This window comes from Dasypus novemcinctus, chromosome 4 (genome assembly GCF_030445035.2).
Source record: "Dasypus novemcinctus isolate mDasNov1 chromosome 4, mDasNov1.1.hap2, whole genome shotgun sequence".
NCBI lineage: Eukaryota > Metazoa > Chordata > Mammalia > Cingulata > Dasypodidae > Dasypus > Dasypus novemcinctus.
Window position 1 is genome coordinate 73,775,381 of NC_080676.1, and position 19,373 is coordinate 73,794,753.

At 41.0% G+C, this 19,373-nt stretch overlaps 1 protein-coding gene across 13 annotated transcripts in view; it reads right to left on the minus strand.

Annotated features, from left to right (window-relative positions):
- RUBCN (rubicon autophagy regulator) overlaps positions 1–19,373 on the minus strand; it is an 84,222-nt gene that overhangs the window by 23,029 nt on the left and 41,820 nt on the right. For 4 of the 13 annotated variants that reach the window (XM_004465839.4, XM_071214731.1, XM_023590964.3 and 1 more), the window contains exons 5-12: positions 18,763–18,869; positions 17,618–17,774; positions 16,462–16,995; positions 15,043–15,087; positions 12,813–12,908; positions 11,948–12,063; positions 10,619–10,832; positions 3,258–3,359 (exon numbers count right to left, since the gene is read on the minus strand). In XM_004465839.4, coding sequence (XP_004465896.2) covers positions 3,258–3,359; positions 10,619–10,832; positions 11,948–12,063; positions 12,813–12,908; positions 15,043–15,087; positions 16,462–16,995; positions 17,618–17,774; positions 18,763–18,869 — 1,371 coding nt within the window. Of the gene's footprint in view, positions 1–1,425; positions 1,501–3,257; positions 3,360–10,618; positions 10,833–11,947; positions 12,064–12,812; positions 12,909–15,042; positions 15,088–16,461; positions 16,996–17,617; positions 17,775–18,762; positions 18,870–19,373 lie in introns of all 13 variants that reach the window. The other 9 variants (XM_071214733.1, XM_071214732.1, XM_004465836.3 and 6 more) reach the window with 3 other exon arrangements.

The following is a 19,373-nucleotide window of genomic DNA, read 5'->3' on the forward strand; positions in this document are numbered from 1 at the left end:
AAAGTTATAGTAATAGATAATGGTAATAATACTGTAACATGTGAATGGAATTAATCTCACTGAATGGTATGCCTGGGAGGGGTTGAGATGGGAAGAGTTATAGCATATATATGTTTCCACAATTGAAAAAAAAGCAAAGAAAGAGAAATTAAAAAGATAACAATTAAATGCAATACATGATACTAGATGGGATCTAAGAATGGAGGAGAAAAAGCTCAAATGGACATTATTAGGATATAAGTATAACTGGAATATAGACTACAAGCTTCATGTTAACGTTAAATTTCTTAAACTGGATAACTGCACTAAAGCTGGGTGCATAAGTGAATATCCTTGTTCGTAGTAAGTCTATATGTAGGTATTATTTCTTCAAGGAGTATGATGTTTGCAACCTGCTCTCAAATATTCAGAAAATAGATAAGTAGATAGGTAGATTGACAGACAGACAGACAAATAGATGACAGAATTATACTGCAAATGTGGCAAAACATCAAAATTGGTCAATCTAGGTATGGGGCAGGGGTAGGAGTATGTTGGAGTTCTCTGTATGAGGTTTGTATTATTTTTGCAACATCTTATATGTTTTAAATTATTTCAAAATAAAAAGTTAAAAAGACTCAGAAAAAAACAAAAAACAATAACAAAAACAAAAATAAAGTGACTCAGGATAATTACTTCTTTAGCAGGGGACGGTGACAATAAATTACAACAGTTCAATAGAGGAAAAGGTATTTACTTTTCATTTCTTTAAAAACTGATATAACTTTATATAATTATTTCAAATTCTAGTGGTTAACACATTAACAGTCATAATTAACTAAACTAAAAAGTCAAAGCTACTTTGAGTAGAAAACTGCCACTTTTAGTTAATTCTACCTATAGAAAGTGTGTTTGGATTACAAAGTGATTACCAGGGTCAACATTTATAGCAATAAATCCTAACTGTATACAAAGTATCTAAAAGAAATAGCTTTTTGAAAGTTGGTTCTGCAAATTCAAAACTCTAAAGAGACAACACAAAGCTTTATACCATTCTACCCTACTTCTGCTGTATGTATATGGACATATCTTAGCTATAAGTTTAAACTTTTAAAATTCTTCATTTGACCATTCTTTCTGAACTGTCCACTACCTCCATCAACCACAATGACCACTTAAACCTGAAATTATCACTGTAGGAAAGAATCAACAAGGACAAACTCAGTGAGGGGGATTTTGGGGATCATTACAAGAAAGAAGAAAATGAGTATCTGAATTGTTCCTGGACTGTTAATTGCCTTAAGTCCAGTTTTTCTCAACTAGTTTGCCAGACTCTGTAGTTGTATAACCTTAATGTGTGTCATATGATCATATATGTACAAAAGCTGTTGTAAACATTCATATACATGCACATATGAGCACACTCAAACATCCAACACAAGCTACCTGAAAACACTGAAGCCACTGACACTGAGAGTCCGTTCTTTGACATGTGAGTCAGGTTAGATCCTTTGCTACCATCTGCATAATAATGATTATAAGAAGGGGCCCTTTAGTATTCATACAGAAAGTAAACTGCTGAGAATAACAGTCCTATACCACATGTTCCTGGAATCAGGACTTGACTTTTGTGCCAAAAGATGAAATGGCTTAGGAACTAATATCGACAGATAAGTGCTCACTATAGCTTGGGAGATAATTATTGCTACTTTCCAAACTAATCTATCGCTGAAGCCTGAAGACTGTCAAAGGCAGTGGAGATACTAGACAATGTCTAGATACATTTTTCATTGCCAAAATGTGTGTGTAAGTGAGTGTAGGGGTAGGTGTAGCAGTGCTATAAGCATCTAGTAGGTAGAGGCCAGTCCATAATAACAAAGAATTAAAGAATTACCTGGTCCAAAGGTTGAGAAAACTTGCCCTAAGGTCTTTTCCTCTAACTCTGTACTGAACTGTCTGGAGAGTTAGTTTATTAAACATCACCCCTGGGCTGACCACTGCAGCAACAGTTTCCAACAGGAATGCACTTCTTCCTCCCCACTAGGCAGGCTATTTTAAATAAGGTTACTTCTAGATAGAACAACGTCTCCTGGCTCCCTGCTTTGCTATATGGATCAGACTTAGTAGTTAAGTGGACTGCTTTAATAACCCAGTGAAGCGGCATGTTCTGAACTTAAATCAATACTATCCTCATGAAATTCTGACTGCTGAAACCAGGAGAGAAGGCAGAACTCTCTTATTTTCTTCTAATTTGGAGATCAAAATATTCACAAATAAGGAAAAAAAATGGACTTTCAAGTGACTACCTATGACTTGTCATGACTAGAAATCAAATACAAGGAGAACACAGAAGACTCCCTGGAGACCTGGAAAAATAAGTATAAAAACTCAATTTCTGAATGGGTAAGGAATCCAGCTACCAAGGCTGGAAGTCTGCACAGGTGACTGGGTTCTCTAGAGTGAAGCAGACAGGAAATTGGAGCCTCATGCAATAAAAGACTTTTTATCATGGTACAATGGAGAATTACAAAGAAACTTTACCTGTGAGAAATTAATCATGGATTTCCCCATGGGGGAAGAGTGTATGCCAGAACTGATTTTGCCTGTTTGTCTCCTTGGCTGATGAAAACTTGAAGCAATCTATGATTTGCAGATATGACACATTAACCTGATTTAACACAACTGCCTTCCCAGATTAGAACCCCTTCCCTTCTCTATGCAGATGCTTACAATAGAGCCACTACCACCACAACAAAAAGAGTCTGTGATTCTGGTACCAAGTTAGCACTGGTAAGACTGTGTAAAATAAAGCTTTATTTGATAAACTTGATTTTTCTGTTTTTGCTTTTTCCCCAAAAATTAACTCTTATTGTCCCTTTCTCTTATGATTATAATAAAGCTCCTTTTTGAAAACTTCAAAACAAATTCAGTTGTGTTATGGGGCACAGAGAATAGGACTCTAATTTCATGGATGTATGGGCCAGTACTAGGCTGATAGGAGGAATCAGAGTAAGAATCCAAGGAAAAGGTGCAACTTAAAGAAGATCAGGGTGACTTCAACAGCCTATTCTACCTGAAAAACTTCCTTTCAGTGTTCTGTTCTGCTTAAATATTATAGAGTTTCTGTTTTTAGCAAGAGAAGCTACCCCTTAAAATAGCCAACAATGTTCCATAATGGACCATACTGAATATTCCCTACTAAGAGAAAGCCTATCGGCTTATGATTCCAAATTGATACAGGTAATAAAGTTGGCATGTAACAAAGTATCACTTCTTACCTTGGATTTCAAATTCATCAACCTCATCTGCAGAGTCAGAGTCAGAGAACTGTGCTGAATCCCGTGAACTGAACTGGGAGCTGCTGGAAGTTACCCGAAAACCTGTTACGTGGGGAGGAAAAAAAAGTAATAAATAGGACAGAAACAGTTCTCTAAAAACTAGGACCAGTGGCCTTAGTTCTCCACATATCAGAAACCTACTCTGGGAGTAACATCATCAACACTACTATGTAAGACACCCCCTGAAAAAGCCCCCCCCCCCCAGGGATTTAATGAATAAAAGGATAAATCCCACTTGCTTAGAACTCTGGAGGGCAGTAGAGACAGGTGGTGGTTTCTTGGACCTTACATCCAAGGCATGAGCAACAAAAGAAAACATAGATAAATGGGACTGCCTCGAAATTAAACACTTTTGTTCTTTAAAAGACTTTGTCAAGAAAAAAGGCAGCCTACTCAATGGCAAAAAATCTTGGAAAACCATATTATCTGATAAGGGATTGACCTCCATATTATATAAAGAGATCACAACTTATGACAAAATGACAAATAACCCAACTAAAAAATGGGCAAAAGAACTGAATAGACATTTTTTCAAAGTAGAAATACAAATGGTCAAAAGACACATGAAAAAATGTTCAGCATCACTAGCTATTAGGGATATGCAGATCAAAACTACAATGAGATATCATCTCATACTATACAGAATGGCCCTTAATAAAAGAACAGAAAACTACAAGTGCTGGAGAGGATGTGGAGAAATGGGAACACTCTTTCACTGTTGGTGGGAGTGTAAAATGGTGCAACCTCTGTGAAAGACGATCTGGCAGTTCCTCAGGAAACAAAATATAGGACTGCCATATGATCCAGCAATTTCGCTACTGAGAATACAATCAGAAGAACTGAAAGCAAGGATGTGTACAGATACTTGCACACTAATGTTTATGGCAGCATTAGTCACAACTGCTAAAAAATGGAAACAACCTAGAGTCCATCAACTGATGAATGGATAAACAAGATATGATATATACATATGATGGAATATTATTCAGCTGCGAGAAGAAGTCAATTGGGGAAGCACAAGACAACATGAAGGAAACTTGAGGAATTATTGTTGAGTGAAATAAGTCAGACACAAGAGGACAAATCATGTATGGTCTCACTGATATGAACTAAATTCAATGAGTAGGGAAGCGGGCTTGGCCCAATGGATAGGGCGTCCGCCTACCACATAGGAGGTCCGCGTTCAAACCCTGGGCCTCCTTGACCTGTGTGGAGCTAACCCATGCGCAGTTCTGATGCGTGCAAGGAGTGCCATGCCATGCACGGGTGTCCCCCACGTAGGGGAGCCCCACGTGCAAGGAGTGCACCCCGTAAGGAGAGCTGCCCAGCGTGAAAGAAAGTGCAGCCTGCCCAAGAATGGTGCTGCACACATAGAGAGCTGACACAACAAGATGACACAACAAAAAGAAACACAGATTCCCAGTGCCGCTGATAACAATAGAAGTGGTCACAGAAGAACACAGCAAATGGACACAGAGAGAAGACAATTGGGGGGGGGAAGGGGAGAGAAATAAATAAATCTTTTTTAAAAAAATAAATAAATAAATACAATGAGTAGACTTATAGAGTTGGACTATGAAGTAGGGGTTGGTGGGAGAGGGTATGGTGAATAAGAAGGGGGAGACTATGCTGGATGTATGTAGAATGTTTAATAAGGTCAAATGTAAATACGTGATAATGGTTGGACTTGATGGTAACATATTATAATGAATATAACAAATGTGTTTGATGTATGAATAAAACTGTGTCTGAAACAAGTTGCCTAGGAAGACTAATATTAGCTGGAGGATAATATTTGGAATATATAACAATGATTTTTGCAGTAGATGAGGACTGTGTTTAATAATATAAATATAGATGGGAAGTGGATTTGGCTCAACAGATAGAGCATCTGCCTACCATATGAGAGGTCCAGCGTTCAAACCCAGGACCTCTTTGACCTGTGGTGAGCTGGCCCACTCACAGTGCTGATGCTCACAAGGAGTGCCCTGCCATGCAGGGGTGTCCCACGCTCAAGGAGCACACCCCGTAAGGAGAGCCGCTCTACACGAAGAAAGCGCAGCCTGCCCAGGTGCGGCGCCACACACACAGATGCAGCAAGATGACACAACAAAAAGAGACAGATTCCCAGTGCCGCTGACAAGAATCTAAGTGGACACAAAAGAACACACAGCAAATGGACACAGAGAACAGACAATGGGGTGGGGGAAGAGAAATAAAAAATAAATCTTAAAAAAATAATAATATGGGAAACGGACTTTGGCCCAGTGGTTAGGGCGTCCGTCTACCATATGGGAGGTCCGCGGTTCAAACCCCGGGCCTCCTTGACCCGTGTGGAGCTGGCCATGCGCAGTGCTGATGTGCGCAAGGAGTGCCGCGCCACGCAAGGGTGTCCCCCGCGTGGGGGAGCCCCACGCGCAAGGAGTGCGCCCGTGAGGAAAGCCGCCCAGCGTGAAAAGAAAGAGCAGCCTGCCCAGGAATGGCGCCGCCCACACTTCCCGTGCCGCTGACGACAACAGAAGCGGACAAAGAAACAAGACGCAGCAAATAGACACCAAGAACAGACAACTAGGGGAGGGGGGGAAGTTAAATAAATAAATCTTTAAAAAATAATAATAATAATAATATAAATATAGTAATGCTCTTCTACTACAGGGTGTTAAGAATGTGGTGATACATGGAGAAATATATAAATAATGTAATTTATAGCATTTTGTAGCAAAATAAAGTTGATACTATATTATTTCTAAAACTAAAAAAAGAATATGGGGTTTGGCTTTATGAGAAATGCATAAGATTAAGCTTCTTTTTTCATCAATAAGGGGACCTTGACTTTGTCATTGAACTAATCTGTATTCATCTGTGTATCTTTCTGTACACTAGAGGAACAAATGAGTTATTAGTTGGAATTAGATGAGATAAAAGTGCCTGAAAAAGAACTTTTTAGGAGTTATATTTCCACAAGATGTTGGGCTGCCTTTTTCTGCTCCTCTCTTTTTTTGAACTTGAAATAAAGTTAATTTAAAAACAAAAAAGAACTCCATGTATATTCAGGCACAGGGACCTAAGTCTGCAGAGACCCAGGGTGGAACACAAGTCACTGAGGAGTGCTGTATACACAAGGACCCCCAGGAGGAAAGGAAAAAATAAGAGACAGTGATAGAAAGATTGGTAAGAACTGTTCTGCCCTCACTCATCCCAGTTTCAGTTGGCTGGACCACTTAAAGACAAAATGAACTTTTCTGAAATGACCTATTTTTCTGGATTGACCGCATCTAGCTCCTAGGTAGAATACCCTAACAGGGAAGAAACTAGAAGCACAAACAAACCAAAAGGTGGGAGGGTTGAACTGAACTGCTGTAAGATAGGCTGGGTCCCAGAACTGAAGTGTAAGGAAAAGAGAACGACGAATGAGGGAGAGAATTTAAACAAATCATAGGTACTGGGGAGAAAAGTCTGCACAAAAACAAATAGAACAGATCAAGATTTTCAAAGAAGGAACAGAGGAAAGGAAGCTCTCTCCCGCAGGTGAAACAAGAGCAATCTTAAAAACTGCACCACATATCCAGGGCAAGAATCAGAAGAAGAAGAGCTAAGAAAATCTAAACAGTTAAACATGGGCTATTGTAAAGGTATGGAATAAATTAGACCAAGCACCAAAGAGCCTTAATACAAAGCCAATAAACAATAAAACCAGACAAGAGGGAGAAACTGACCTTCAGAGTTAACTCATCAAAATAATCAGATGCCTAGACATCAGCAAAAAATTATAAGCCATATTAAGAAACAGGAAAATATGACTCAGTGAAGGGAACAAATTAAAACATAAAAGGAGACTCAAGAGTTAGAAATAATCAAAGATGTTCAAACAAATCTCCTGAATCAATTTGAGGAGTTGAAGGAAAATATGCATAAATAGATAAAGGACATTAAGAAGACAATGTGTGAGCATAAAGAAGAACTAGAAAGTATAGAAAGAAACATAGGGAAATGGATGTGGCACAAGCAACTGGGTTCCCATTTACCATATAGAAGGTCCAGGGTTCAATGCCCAGGGCCTCCTGGTGAAGGCAGGCTGGCCTGCGTGGCGAGCTGGCCCACACAGAGTGTCGGCCCACGCGGGAGTGACACCATGTGAGGGAATGTCATCCCACGTGGGAGTGACCCCTGCACAGGAGTACCACCCTGTGCAGGAGCGCTGGCTGATGCAGAGAGCAAGCACAATAAGATGACAAAACAAGAGACACAGACGAGAGACAATAAGAGACCTAGCAGAAAAAGGAGCTGAGGTGGCACAAGAGAATAATCGTCTTTCTCCTACTCTGGAAGGTCCCAAATGGTTCCTGGAGATGCCTAATGAGAATACAAGCAGACACAGAAGAACACACAGTGAAAGACACAGAGAGCAGACAATGGGGATGGGGGTGGGAGGAGAGAAATAAATAAATAAATCTTTAAAAAAAAAAAGAGAAAGAAATTACAGGGATGAAAGGCATAATAATAGAAACTAAAAATACGTTAGGGAGGGAAGCGGCTGTGGCTCAATCAGTTGGGCTCCCGTCTACTATATGGGAAGCCCGGGTTCACATCCTGGGACCTCCCTGTGAAGGCAGGCTTGCCCGCATGCTGTGGAGAGTTGCCTGGTCTGCACACACCCCAGAGCGCTGACTCAGCAAGGCGCTGCAACAAAAAAGGGAGACAAGCAAAAAAAAAAAAAAAACCACAGAAGAGCGTGCAGCGAATGGATACAGAGTGCACATAGCAAGCAAGCCGCGGGGGAGGGGAAATAAAATAAATACAGACACAGAAGAATGCACAGCAAATGGACACAGAGAGCAGACAGCAAGCAAAAAAAAAAGCCACAAGGGGGGATTAAAAAAAACACATCAGGGAAACGGATGTGGCTTAAGTGATAAGTCCTCCGCCTACCATATGGGAGGACCTGGGTTCGATCCTTGGGGCCTCCTGGTGAAAAAGAAGAAGAGAAATGTGCCTGCATGGCAAGCCTGTGCCCGTGTGGGGAGCCGAGTGACTATGCGGTGAGCCAAGTGCCCACATGGTGAGCCGAGTACCCGTGCCAGTGCCCGCGTGGCGAGCCAGTGCCCACGTGGTGAGCTGAGTGCCTTCACAGTGAACCAGTACCACGCAAGGTAGTCACGCAGCAAGATGACGCAACAAAAGAGAGACAAAGGGGAGAGTCAAGGTGAAGCACAACAGACCAGGAACTGAAGTGGTGCGATTGACAGGGAACTTCTCCCCAAATTAGAGGTCCTCAGGATCGAATCCCATGAATCCTAGAGAAGGAAGACAAGAAGAGAAGACAAAAAATAGAAAGAGATACAGAAGATCACACAGTGAATGGACACAGACAGCAAAAACAGCAGAGCAGGGGAGAGGGAGGGAGAAAATAAATTTTTTTAAAAAAGAGTATATATAAAAAAATATATCAAAGGGGAACAGATGTAGCTCAAGTGGTTGAGTGCCAGCTTCCCACATACAAGGTCTCAGGTTCAATCCCTGGTCCCTGGTACTTCAAAAAATATATATACCCAAGGCACACAACAGCAGAATTGAACAAGCAGAAGAAAGAATCAGAGAACTAGAAGACAGGACAATGAAATCATACAGTTAGAAGAACAGATAGAAAAAAGAACAGAAGAAATTGAGAGTATGACAGAATGAAGTAAATAAACATACGCATCATGGGTGTCCCCAAAGGGAAAAATGCAGAATATTTGAGAAAATAATAGCTGATACCTTCCCAACTCTTACGAAAGACAAATATACATGCCCAAGAAGCACAATGTACTCCAAGCAGAATAAATCCTAAAAGACCTATTCCGAGACACGTACTAATCAGAATGTCAAATGCAAGATAAAGAGAATTCTGAGGAGTAGCAAGAGAAAAGTGATTCATCACATACAATGAACCTTCAATAAGACTAAGCGGTGATTTCTCATTGGAAACAATGGAAACAAAAAGGCAGTATGGTATGAAATATTTAAGGTACTGAAAGATAAAACTGCCATCCCCAAATTATTTTTTTATTGTAGTATAAAGATACTACAAGAAAAGGATATTGTAGACCAATTTCTCTTATGAAAATGATAACAAAAATCATCAACAAAATACTTGTAAATCAAATCCAACATCACATCAAAAGAATTATATACTATCATCAAGTGGGTTTCATCCCAGTGTATTAGTCAGTGTTCTCAAGGGAAACAGAACCAACAGGAGATATGTGTAAATGTTACGAAATTTTATAAAATTGTCTCACATGACTGTGGGAATACGTAAGTACAAATTCCATAGGGCAGGCTGCAAATTGGGAACTTTGATGAAAGTGTTCCATGCATTCTCCAGGAGAAGCTCACTAGCTGAAGTAGAGATGGAAATTCTCCCTTCTGACTGCTGAAATCATCACTTCTCCTTTTGAGGCCTTCAATTGATTACATGAGACATCTTTTATTGTTGAAGGCAATCTCCTCAGTTGATTAGCTGTAATCAGCTATAGATGCAATCAACTTACTGATGACATAAGTCCATGAAATATCCTCACAGTAACAATTAGGCCAGTGCTTGCTTGACCAAATAATTGGGCACCATTACCTGGCCAAGACGACATATGAACTTAACTATCATACCCAGGAATGCATGGGTGGTTCACAAAAGAAAAATCAATTAATGTAATATAGCACAAAACAAAACAAAGGAGAAAAAACCTACATGATCATCTCACTTTACACAGAAAAGGCATTTGACAAAATTCAGCATCCTTCCTAGATAAAAACACTTAAAACATTAGAAAAGAAGAGAACTTTTTCAACCTGAAAAAGTATATATATCAAAAGCCCATAGCTAACATCCTACTTAATGGTGAAAGACTGAAAGCCTTCCCTCTAAGATCAGGAATAAGACAAGGATGCCCACTGTCATCACTGTTATTCAACATTGTACTGGACATTCCTGCAAGAGCAGTTAGGCAAGAAGAAGAAATAAAAGACATCAAAATTGGAAGGGAAAAAGTAAAATTTTCACTATTTGCAGATGACATGATCCTATATAGAGGAAGTCCCCAAAAATCCACAAAAAAGCTAAAAGAGTTAATAAACATATTTAGCAAAAATGGCAGGATAAAAAATCAACACCAAACAAAACAAAACACCACATCAAAAAACAAAACAAAACAAAACAAAACCAGTACTGTTTCTATCTAATAATGAGCAAGCTGAGGAAGAAACAGAGAAAAAACACCCTGAAAAAGCAGGAACAGTAATTGTTTATAGGCCTAACTCACTTCCATGTTCCGTTTCCTGGTACAAAGAGAAAGGCCGATTCCTGGTGCGGATCTGCTGGCGCCGAAGGCGGATCTTCTGTTTCAGTTCCTGGATCTCTCTATCACTGTCTTCTCCCTCCTCTTCCTCCTCTTCTAGGCATTGGCTCATCATGTTGCACTTCATTAGCTCAATGGCAGCAATCAAGGACTCTGAGATACTGAAGTGGGCATTCTCCTGGGGGAGAGAGTGCACCAAAGAAGTTGCTTGGCAGTTAGGAGTAATGAAGGCCTCACTGATTATAATGTTGGAAAACAGAGCTTCCAAGATATGCACTCGTTTAATCAAAACACCCAGGAGGAATGCATACATCTACTATAAGGAAAGCTGATGACCAGAAAACCTTTTTCTATTTATTTATTTGTTTGTTTGTTTGTTTATCTCCCCTCCCCGCCCCCGGTTGTCTGTTCTCTGTGTCTATTTGCTGCATCTTCTTTGTCCACTTCAGTTGTTGTCAGTGGCACAGGAATCTGTGTTTCTTTTTGTTGCGTCATCTTGTTGTGTCAGCTCTCCGTATGTGCGGCACCATTCCTGGGCAGGCTGCACTTTCTTTCACTCTGGGCGGCTCTCCTTACGGGGTGCACACCTTGTGAGTGGGGCTCTCCTACATGGGGGACGCCCCTGTGTGGCACAGCACTCCTTGCACGCATCAGCACTGCGCATGGGCCAGCTCCACATGGGTCATGGAGGCCTGGGGTTTGAACCGCAGACCTCCCATGTGGTAGATGGACACCCTAACCACTGGGCCAAGTCCACCGCCAGAAAACCTTTTTCTGGTTTCTCTTTGCTCACATACCTGACCTTGCCTGTACCTTCTTATCCTACTTTCTACATAAAAATATGATAATGAAGAGGACCAAGATTTCATAACAGGGTCTTTCCTAAAGTCATACACTTGTACACACAAAATATTAAGGTAAATGCAATGTTTACCTAATAATTATAATGTAAGTATAATTATTTTGAAATAATTATAGAGGGTAACTTTGGAAATGGTATTAACCTAAGATTCCAGGTCAAGAGAACACAATCATATTGCTAAAATTCAATACCTCACTGTACAAGGTAGCTTCTGAGACAAAATCAATAATAACGTTTTTGGACTCAGCGAGGATCCCACACTCCCTGAAGAGTTCCCCAGAGATAGACTTTGTTGAGCTTATCTATCTATCTATTGCCTGTACCCAAGTCATTGCATATATCTGAAACCTTAATAGAACAAATGACACCATAGCCCCTCTGGTCAGATCTCCCAACTCTTGGGTTCTTCATTAGCCCCTTAGATTCTTTACCTTTTCTAGGTCTGCACAGCTACCAAAGTCTTGTTCAGAGAGGTAGCTGATAAGGGACTGTCCTTCTGATGGTCTTCGGAACATGCCTTCCCCCGAGCACAGGTACTGACCACCTTCTGTGGGAAAATGAAATGTGAATATAAAAAGCTCTCACTTGGAATGCAACTCTGTAGCAGCCAAGCTTCTTCAAAAAGCCTGAAGATTTTACCAGTGAAGATAACCCCAAGTCTTTCCAAGTAACAGGGAATGAGAGGTTGGAAAGAAGATCTCTACCTTCTAAAGAAATTTATCTGAATCTCAGAATCCCAGAGCACTAAATTCTTGGTTGGAGAATGGTACAATAAACGGAGAGTGCCTGGCCTTGGGCAGTCATAACAGACAATCATTTACCAGCAAAAATTAAAGATAATATACTCCTCTGTATCCCACAAAATAGAAAAGGTGTGTGTGGGGGGGGCACTGCTGAGAGTCAGAAAAGGACATAAATAGCCTCTTCCTCTACATAATCTCCCCGCGGAGCTTGTCTTTGGGTTAACTAAACCCAGATACTCAAAGGCCTCTTTCCAAGACCCTTCTCACCCACTCACAGAGCCATTCCATCTGGATCAACAGAAATATATGGAGATAACACCCACTGCATAAGAGAGGATGGGGCCCCTAAGTCAGAGAGGAGTGAAAGAAATGGCAGGGAAGTGTGATTTCTAGCACAGGGGTTGAAAGTACTGAAAGGGAGGGTGAGTCTGTACAGTTTGCACTCTTCACAGAGCTGAGATGAGCCACGAGGTTCAGAGTTCAGCGGGTATGAGGACAGAACAGAGAATAATACAATTTCAGTCCTGGCCTTCCTGGTACTAAGCTCACTTACCATACTCCATATACAGAGAGCTGGGTGTGCTGACTTCACTGCCTTGGCCAGAGTAGGGCAAGGGGCCTCTCAACTTCGACTTATCATTGCAGGATTCTAGTGTTGTACCACCAGGGAGTAAAAACACACATACAAAGTAAGCGACAGATACATTCACAACTTCGGAATTTCAACATTTAACTGCTCCCATTCCCAATGCCCTCCCAAACAGGAGTAGGGTGGCACGCCAACAGGGAACAGCCCAAGGATGCAGGAACACACGGAGGAAAGGGAATGGGAAATTGATACAGTCTAGGGGAAAGGAAAACATGACCTAGAATGGGGCAACATGAAGGTGAAAATCAATAAATCAAAATGGATTCATAAATTTAATTTTCTTTTCATTCATCTTACCAAATGTTCCAGGAATATCAGACATTTCTACTGTCTTGACAAACCAATTAAGAAAACAGTCCTCAGATGCTAAAGCAAAACCAACATATCAAAACTTTTCTGATACTTTAACACTAGATTTTTTTTTGACACTAGGTTTTAAAACAATATCAGAAGGTATACACTTACTAAGCAAATACTAGGATATGGCTTCTCCTGAACCTGAAATGCAAATTTGTCCTATCTACAAATTTAACCCACTTCTTAGTCAACAGAACAAAATAAAATGCAAAAATGTCCTTAAAAGAAGTGGCAAGGCAATGCTAGGGAAGCCAAGAATGATGGCTGCCACTTAAGACACTAAAGGGCTCAGTCACAGGGCTATGGGAACCGACTTTCTAAAGAAGAAAGAGAGAGGTTTCAAGAGAAGGCTGGCAAACAGGAGGTGCCTGGGTAGGACTTTTCAAGGAATAGTGAGAATTAGGAGGGGAAAACAGGCAGGACTCTCAGGAGATGAAAAATTGATATTCTTCAAAGGGAAACACAAAATTTCCAGTGCCATAGAAAGAAGAGTAGGTGGGTACCTGAGAAATGAGCAGCAATGCTTTGGGAAAATGAATGCATCTTAATCATTCTCCTGACAGATGTTGCCAACTTGTCAGCTGCTCCTTTTGCAAATATACTACTTTGTGCTAAGAGATAATCTTACGTTCTTCTTGAACCTCAGAGACTCTGGGGCTCTGGCATAGGGGTTTGCTCCTTACTATTGAACTGAGGTCAAACCAGCAGTTACCATGAGGTCTGATTAGAAACCATGGAGTTGGAAGGGACCTGAGAAATCTCCAGTCAAACTCAGTGCACAACAATCCCCCCAACAACAACCACCTATATCTTTACAACATGTGGTCATTCAGCCTTTGCTTATTGGTCTCACTACCTCATGATGCTGCCTATTCAACAGAACAGCTCTAATTCTTAGAATTTCCTCTTTAAGTTTACCTAACAATTTCTCATTTCCTGTTGTAACAACAAAGTTATTGTAAATGATGACCTTAATATCTCCTTTAAAAACAACAAAACTCTTCTAAACAATGGTCTGCAGATTTTATTTCTCTTTAACTTTCTTTTCCCCAAGTTAACATACCCAGTGGCTTCACCGATTCCCAGAAAGCCCTGGTTTTCAGTCCTCCCACACCATACCATCTTTCAGACACCCTGTAGTTGTTAACATCTCCCTGAATTATGATACCCAGAATGGAAGACCATTCTCAGATTGAACACCACTATGAAAACCAGCCAAACAGACTTAAGTCACTAAAAAAAAAATCATTTGCAATGGTTAGAATGGAGGGGAAAAGAAACTAACAAGGGAAGGAAGATAGGTGAAAGGAAAAGGAAGCAGGGGACTCTGGGGGAGGCAAAAAAAACATGCACCTATTTCCAGGACCATAGAAAGGGAACAAAATACATTTTGGTGTTAATTCAAGGAAAACAAATTAATCCAATAGTAAGTATTCAATTTTAAGAAAAATTCTGCCATAAATTTATCATGATACCTTAGACGAACAGTAGGCCCCAGTTTCACCTTTGGGCAAAAGAAGATTGATAATTTTTGACTGCCTTTCAGAAGCTATTGGAAGACTGAATTATGCATTTGAAAGTCACTGGCAGAAAATGTTATCATGCAAAACACTGTTCCATTCTACAGATAGGTCCAAACATCAACGCAGGACCAGAATAGCCAGACTTGATTTAGCACCAGAATGAAAAAGGAGGTTCTGAACCAAGCAAGATGGTCACAGAGGAGCAGAAGGAAGAGGAAATGGAGGACAGAAAGGAGAGAGACTGGCTCCCAAACCTGCAATGGGATCTTCAACTATAATGGTGATATTCCTGGGGCCTCCTGTAGGTAGATAAACACGTGCAGAAGAGAGTCCAGAGAGAGTAAATGAGAATAGAGACAGAAAGACAAAGAGTGTCCTTTTACCTACCAGAGATAGATGGAAACTTAACTCCAGAGAGGGAACCCTAGTATTGAAAGAGGATGACTTGTACGAGAAGCTACACATGACCCATGCTTCCTCAGACCCTTCTGCATGGGTTTTCCCTGCTCCCTTTTCCAATGCAGGTTACCATGGTTTCTGGAATCCATGCGGATTCAAGAATGGAGGCAGGGAAGTTTTACATGCTCAAAGGCCAGTGGCCAGAGTACAGTAGCCATCAGGCCTGCAGCAGGAGATGTGAAGTGAGGATTTACTCCAAGAGCTCTTCACACCTAAGCAAAGCTGGTAGGAAGACAGGCTTTGTTTGGAGACTTCCCCCTCCCCCCCTTCCCACCACCCCCAAGAATTCTCGAAAGTCTTTCTTAAGGGAAAACAGAGTAAAGTTTTTCATTCAGATGGTTTCAGATGAGGGCCTTAGCTCTCATATTTCTAGATATTACAAAAAAGAAATCAATGGCAGCTCTAGGTGCTAAAGGAAATCTTCCTTCTGGTTTGTCTTTAAGTTTTTTACATATTATTTTTATATTTTATTTCTGGGGCTTTCCCACCCAGAACTGACTTTGGCACAAAGTTCCATGTTATACTTGCTGTTGTGAAGATTCTACTACAAATGAAAACCAATCAAAGCCTGCCAGATACCAACAACCCAGGAAAATGACAGCAGGGAGATGGCAAAAGCAATGATATCCCCCTTCCCCATGACTAGGCTGTTCCCTGCTACTGGCTGGTGTTTCTGAGAGGAGGTACAGTAGCCAGGGCCTCCTTATCTGACTGCCTCTCAACCTGAATTAGTGATGCAGGAGCCAGCCCCACCTACTTATTTACTAAGTCATAACACCCAATTCTCACACATATCCCATGTATAGTTCCAATATCACTTTGCCTCTCTTATATTATTACAACCTGATCAAACTTCTAAGGAATTGCATAAAAAGGAGAAATTTAATGGGATTATTTTAAAACTCATTTAGTACTTTCCCCTTAGTCTGAGAGGTACATGTAAAACTCAAGCTCTAATGAGTCTCATTATCTCTGATGCTCAGGAACTAGTGAAAGAATCCAGGAAAGCATTTAATATTTAGCAATATATAAAGGCACAAACATAAAGATATAGAGATTTCTTGAATACCTGTATTACATTATAAACTTCATTCTTTCATTCTAAGCAAGATACCCATATCAACAGAAACATACTTGCCTTTCTGCCATTTGAAGGAACCCCAAGAATTTTCCCTCACACCCTAAATTCAGGAGGCCACCTGGCTAATCCTTACCTGAGGCTCCTCTGGAGACAATATTGGTATCTGAATGGGAGCGGGTATGGCTCTTCTTTGTTCCAGCAGTGACAGTGAGTGTCTGCCCCTCTGAGAAGCTGGACCTGCGAAGGATACTGGACAGCTGGTTCTGCCCACCTCCCTCCTGGTCTCCTAGGGAAGAAGCAGCAGAATCTGGCTTCTGAGAGCTGCTGGAGGAGAATAAATTGGAGCTGCTGCTCTCGGCATTGCTGCCATGACTCTGACAGCTGGTGGTCCGGCCTCGGGGATCCAGGTTACCAATGGCCAGGTACTCGGGCCCCTCACTGGCATCACTTGGGGAATCATTCTGGCTGCTGACCCAGGATACCTCTATGGGGCTGGTCAGAGTGCTGGAGCTCATCTCATTTGGGGATAACAAGTCATCAGTCGCTAATGCAGAGATCGAGTGCACAGAGGCTTGAACAGTTGGATTCTCTGCTGGTGAGAGATGCCCTCTGCTTTCTTGAGGTTTCCGGGGAGGGCCAGTGAGTGAAAAGGAAGTAGAACTTCTCTCTAGGATATAAAAAGGCAGGGAAGAGAAGAGTAAGCTGGAATCCTGTGATATGTATGAAGAACTTTTCCAAAACAAAGGACCAAACTCCCATGGTTACTAAGAGCCCAGGACCATGTTACACATGGTGTCACCTCAGAAGAGGTAAGTCAAAGGCAATAAAAACTTATTTGGAAGCTGTTAAGTCAAGCGCTTGGGCTCTTGAGGCACTACTTCCTTGCTTTGAGTGTACATGCCTCACCTTTAAAATGAGCATAAATAAGAATACCTAGCTTGTTGAACTATTATAAAGAGCAAAATGAGATAATAATAAACATAAATTGATTACAGCAGGGCCTGATATGTGGTAGGCACTCAATAAATGTTGGCTATTATTATAAATGCCTTCTTCTGATATGGATTAGAAATTTTAAAACACCTCTCTTTTCTCTATTACCTTAATGATTCTACTGAATTATCTTAGGCTAGCTGCCATGTAACTTTTTAAGTTGTCCATTATTAATACATGAAGTTTGAAAAACTATACCAACGCAAGGCTTTATAACCAGGCTGTGAGTACCCACAAACCCTCTACTTTCCAGCGGTGGGGATACATGTAATGACTACTTCTTCCTGCCCTCTTACCTGAGCTGTGGTTGGGCATGGATTGGTGGAGGCTTGAGAAGGACCCAAAGTAGGAATGTTGAGGGTAGCTGGTTGGAGGGGTGTATGTGGAACCAGGCAGAGCTGTCAGGCTCTGGCTCTTTGTCACTAGCAATGGGCTCTCATGTTTCCTGGCAAACTTAAAAAAAAAAGTGTGAGTCAAGAATAGAGGGGCACTCAGCACTGTAGAAATGCTGGTAGAAGATGGCCTTTGGCAACAGGATTGGACTTCAGTGAGAGCCTATACTATAGCATACATCTCTGAGACCTCAAACTTTTGCCACACACCATAGTTTCTACCAATGGAATTCTTCAGCTGGTCAAATCAGGAGTGCATTATCATAGAGGGAGTACAACAAAGTGTGGAGTTTAGAAATTGGACTGACTGGGTCCAAGTCTCTGCCACTTACAAACTATTTGGTACAAACCTTGGGCAACTGACCTATCTTCTCTGTGCCTTAGTGGCCTCATTTATAACATGAGATTAATGCCTACCCTCTATTGAGTTATGAGGATTAAATGAGATGATGTATGTTACTGTGCACAGCACCATACCTGGCACATATTCAATGGATAGTACCTAAGAATCAAAATTAAAACAAGCAGGAAAGCTAAGGGATCTCCCGTAAAAGGAGTAGGGACTCTGATTCTACTCTAGCTGAGACAGTGACTACAGTATTAGTGATGGGGTGAGTGGATTGGGGGATTAGTAACGAGCAACAACATTTTCTTTCTACTTTAAAGACAAAAGGGCCCTTTTTAATAGCAGGCTATATTAGATCTGACACTGTACACCCTTATCCTGATTCAAAATCATTTCCCCTCTGCCTAGCCCTCCATCAAGGCTGTCCTTTAGGAAGTGCTTACTTAGACTCAAGATCCCAGGAGTTTAAAAACAAAAACAAAAACAAAACAAAACAATATAGACAACTCCCTCCCAAATATACTTAAGCTTAGATTTTTATTTCAGCAGACACTTGATGGTATCTTCCCTTCTCTCCAAGCACTTTTTTTTTTAATGAAAGATTTTCACCTCACACCTATCTAATTCAAGAAGCATAGAGGGTTATATTGTGGTAAGGTCCAGGGGCCCAGCATAGATACAGATGATTTCTTGCCTGCTTTACCATAGATGCATCAATCTGAGCCAGGAGGCGGGGGTTGTTCTGTTCTACTGCTTCCAAGCATTGGAGCATGGCTGTGACATGGGCATCACTTAGCAGGAAGGCAGCATCTGGGGAGAGAAAAGTCAGGCAGTGATAGAGCCCAAGATCTTTTGCTTCCTTGTATGGCCCTGGGAGAAGCTCAGGGAAGGAGAAGGGGAGAAGGAGGAAAACAATTTGAGGAGAATTAAGCCACTATGGGAGAAGGGAAATCAGGGCCAAGTAAAGAAGTATAAGAAAGGCTATGTAATGTGCAGTACAGCAAGGAAACCAAGACAAGAGGCCTCAAAGTCAGAAAGACCCAAATTTGAAACCTGGCTTTACCATTCACCAGCTATATGACTTTGGCCAAGATACCTAACCTCACTGAGCTCTGTTTCTCTGACTGGAATACCCAGGGATAGTAATACCCAAATTTCAGAGTTATTGCAAAGAGTATATGTATAAAAAAGTATTTAATAATGAATAGCACATAGGAAATACTCAGTAAATTGTAGTTATTCATATTGGTTTATGTGCATGGGAATAGGGGAATAGCCTTAGCATAAAGTTTGTTTGTGTTTTACGTGGAAGGT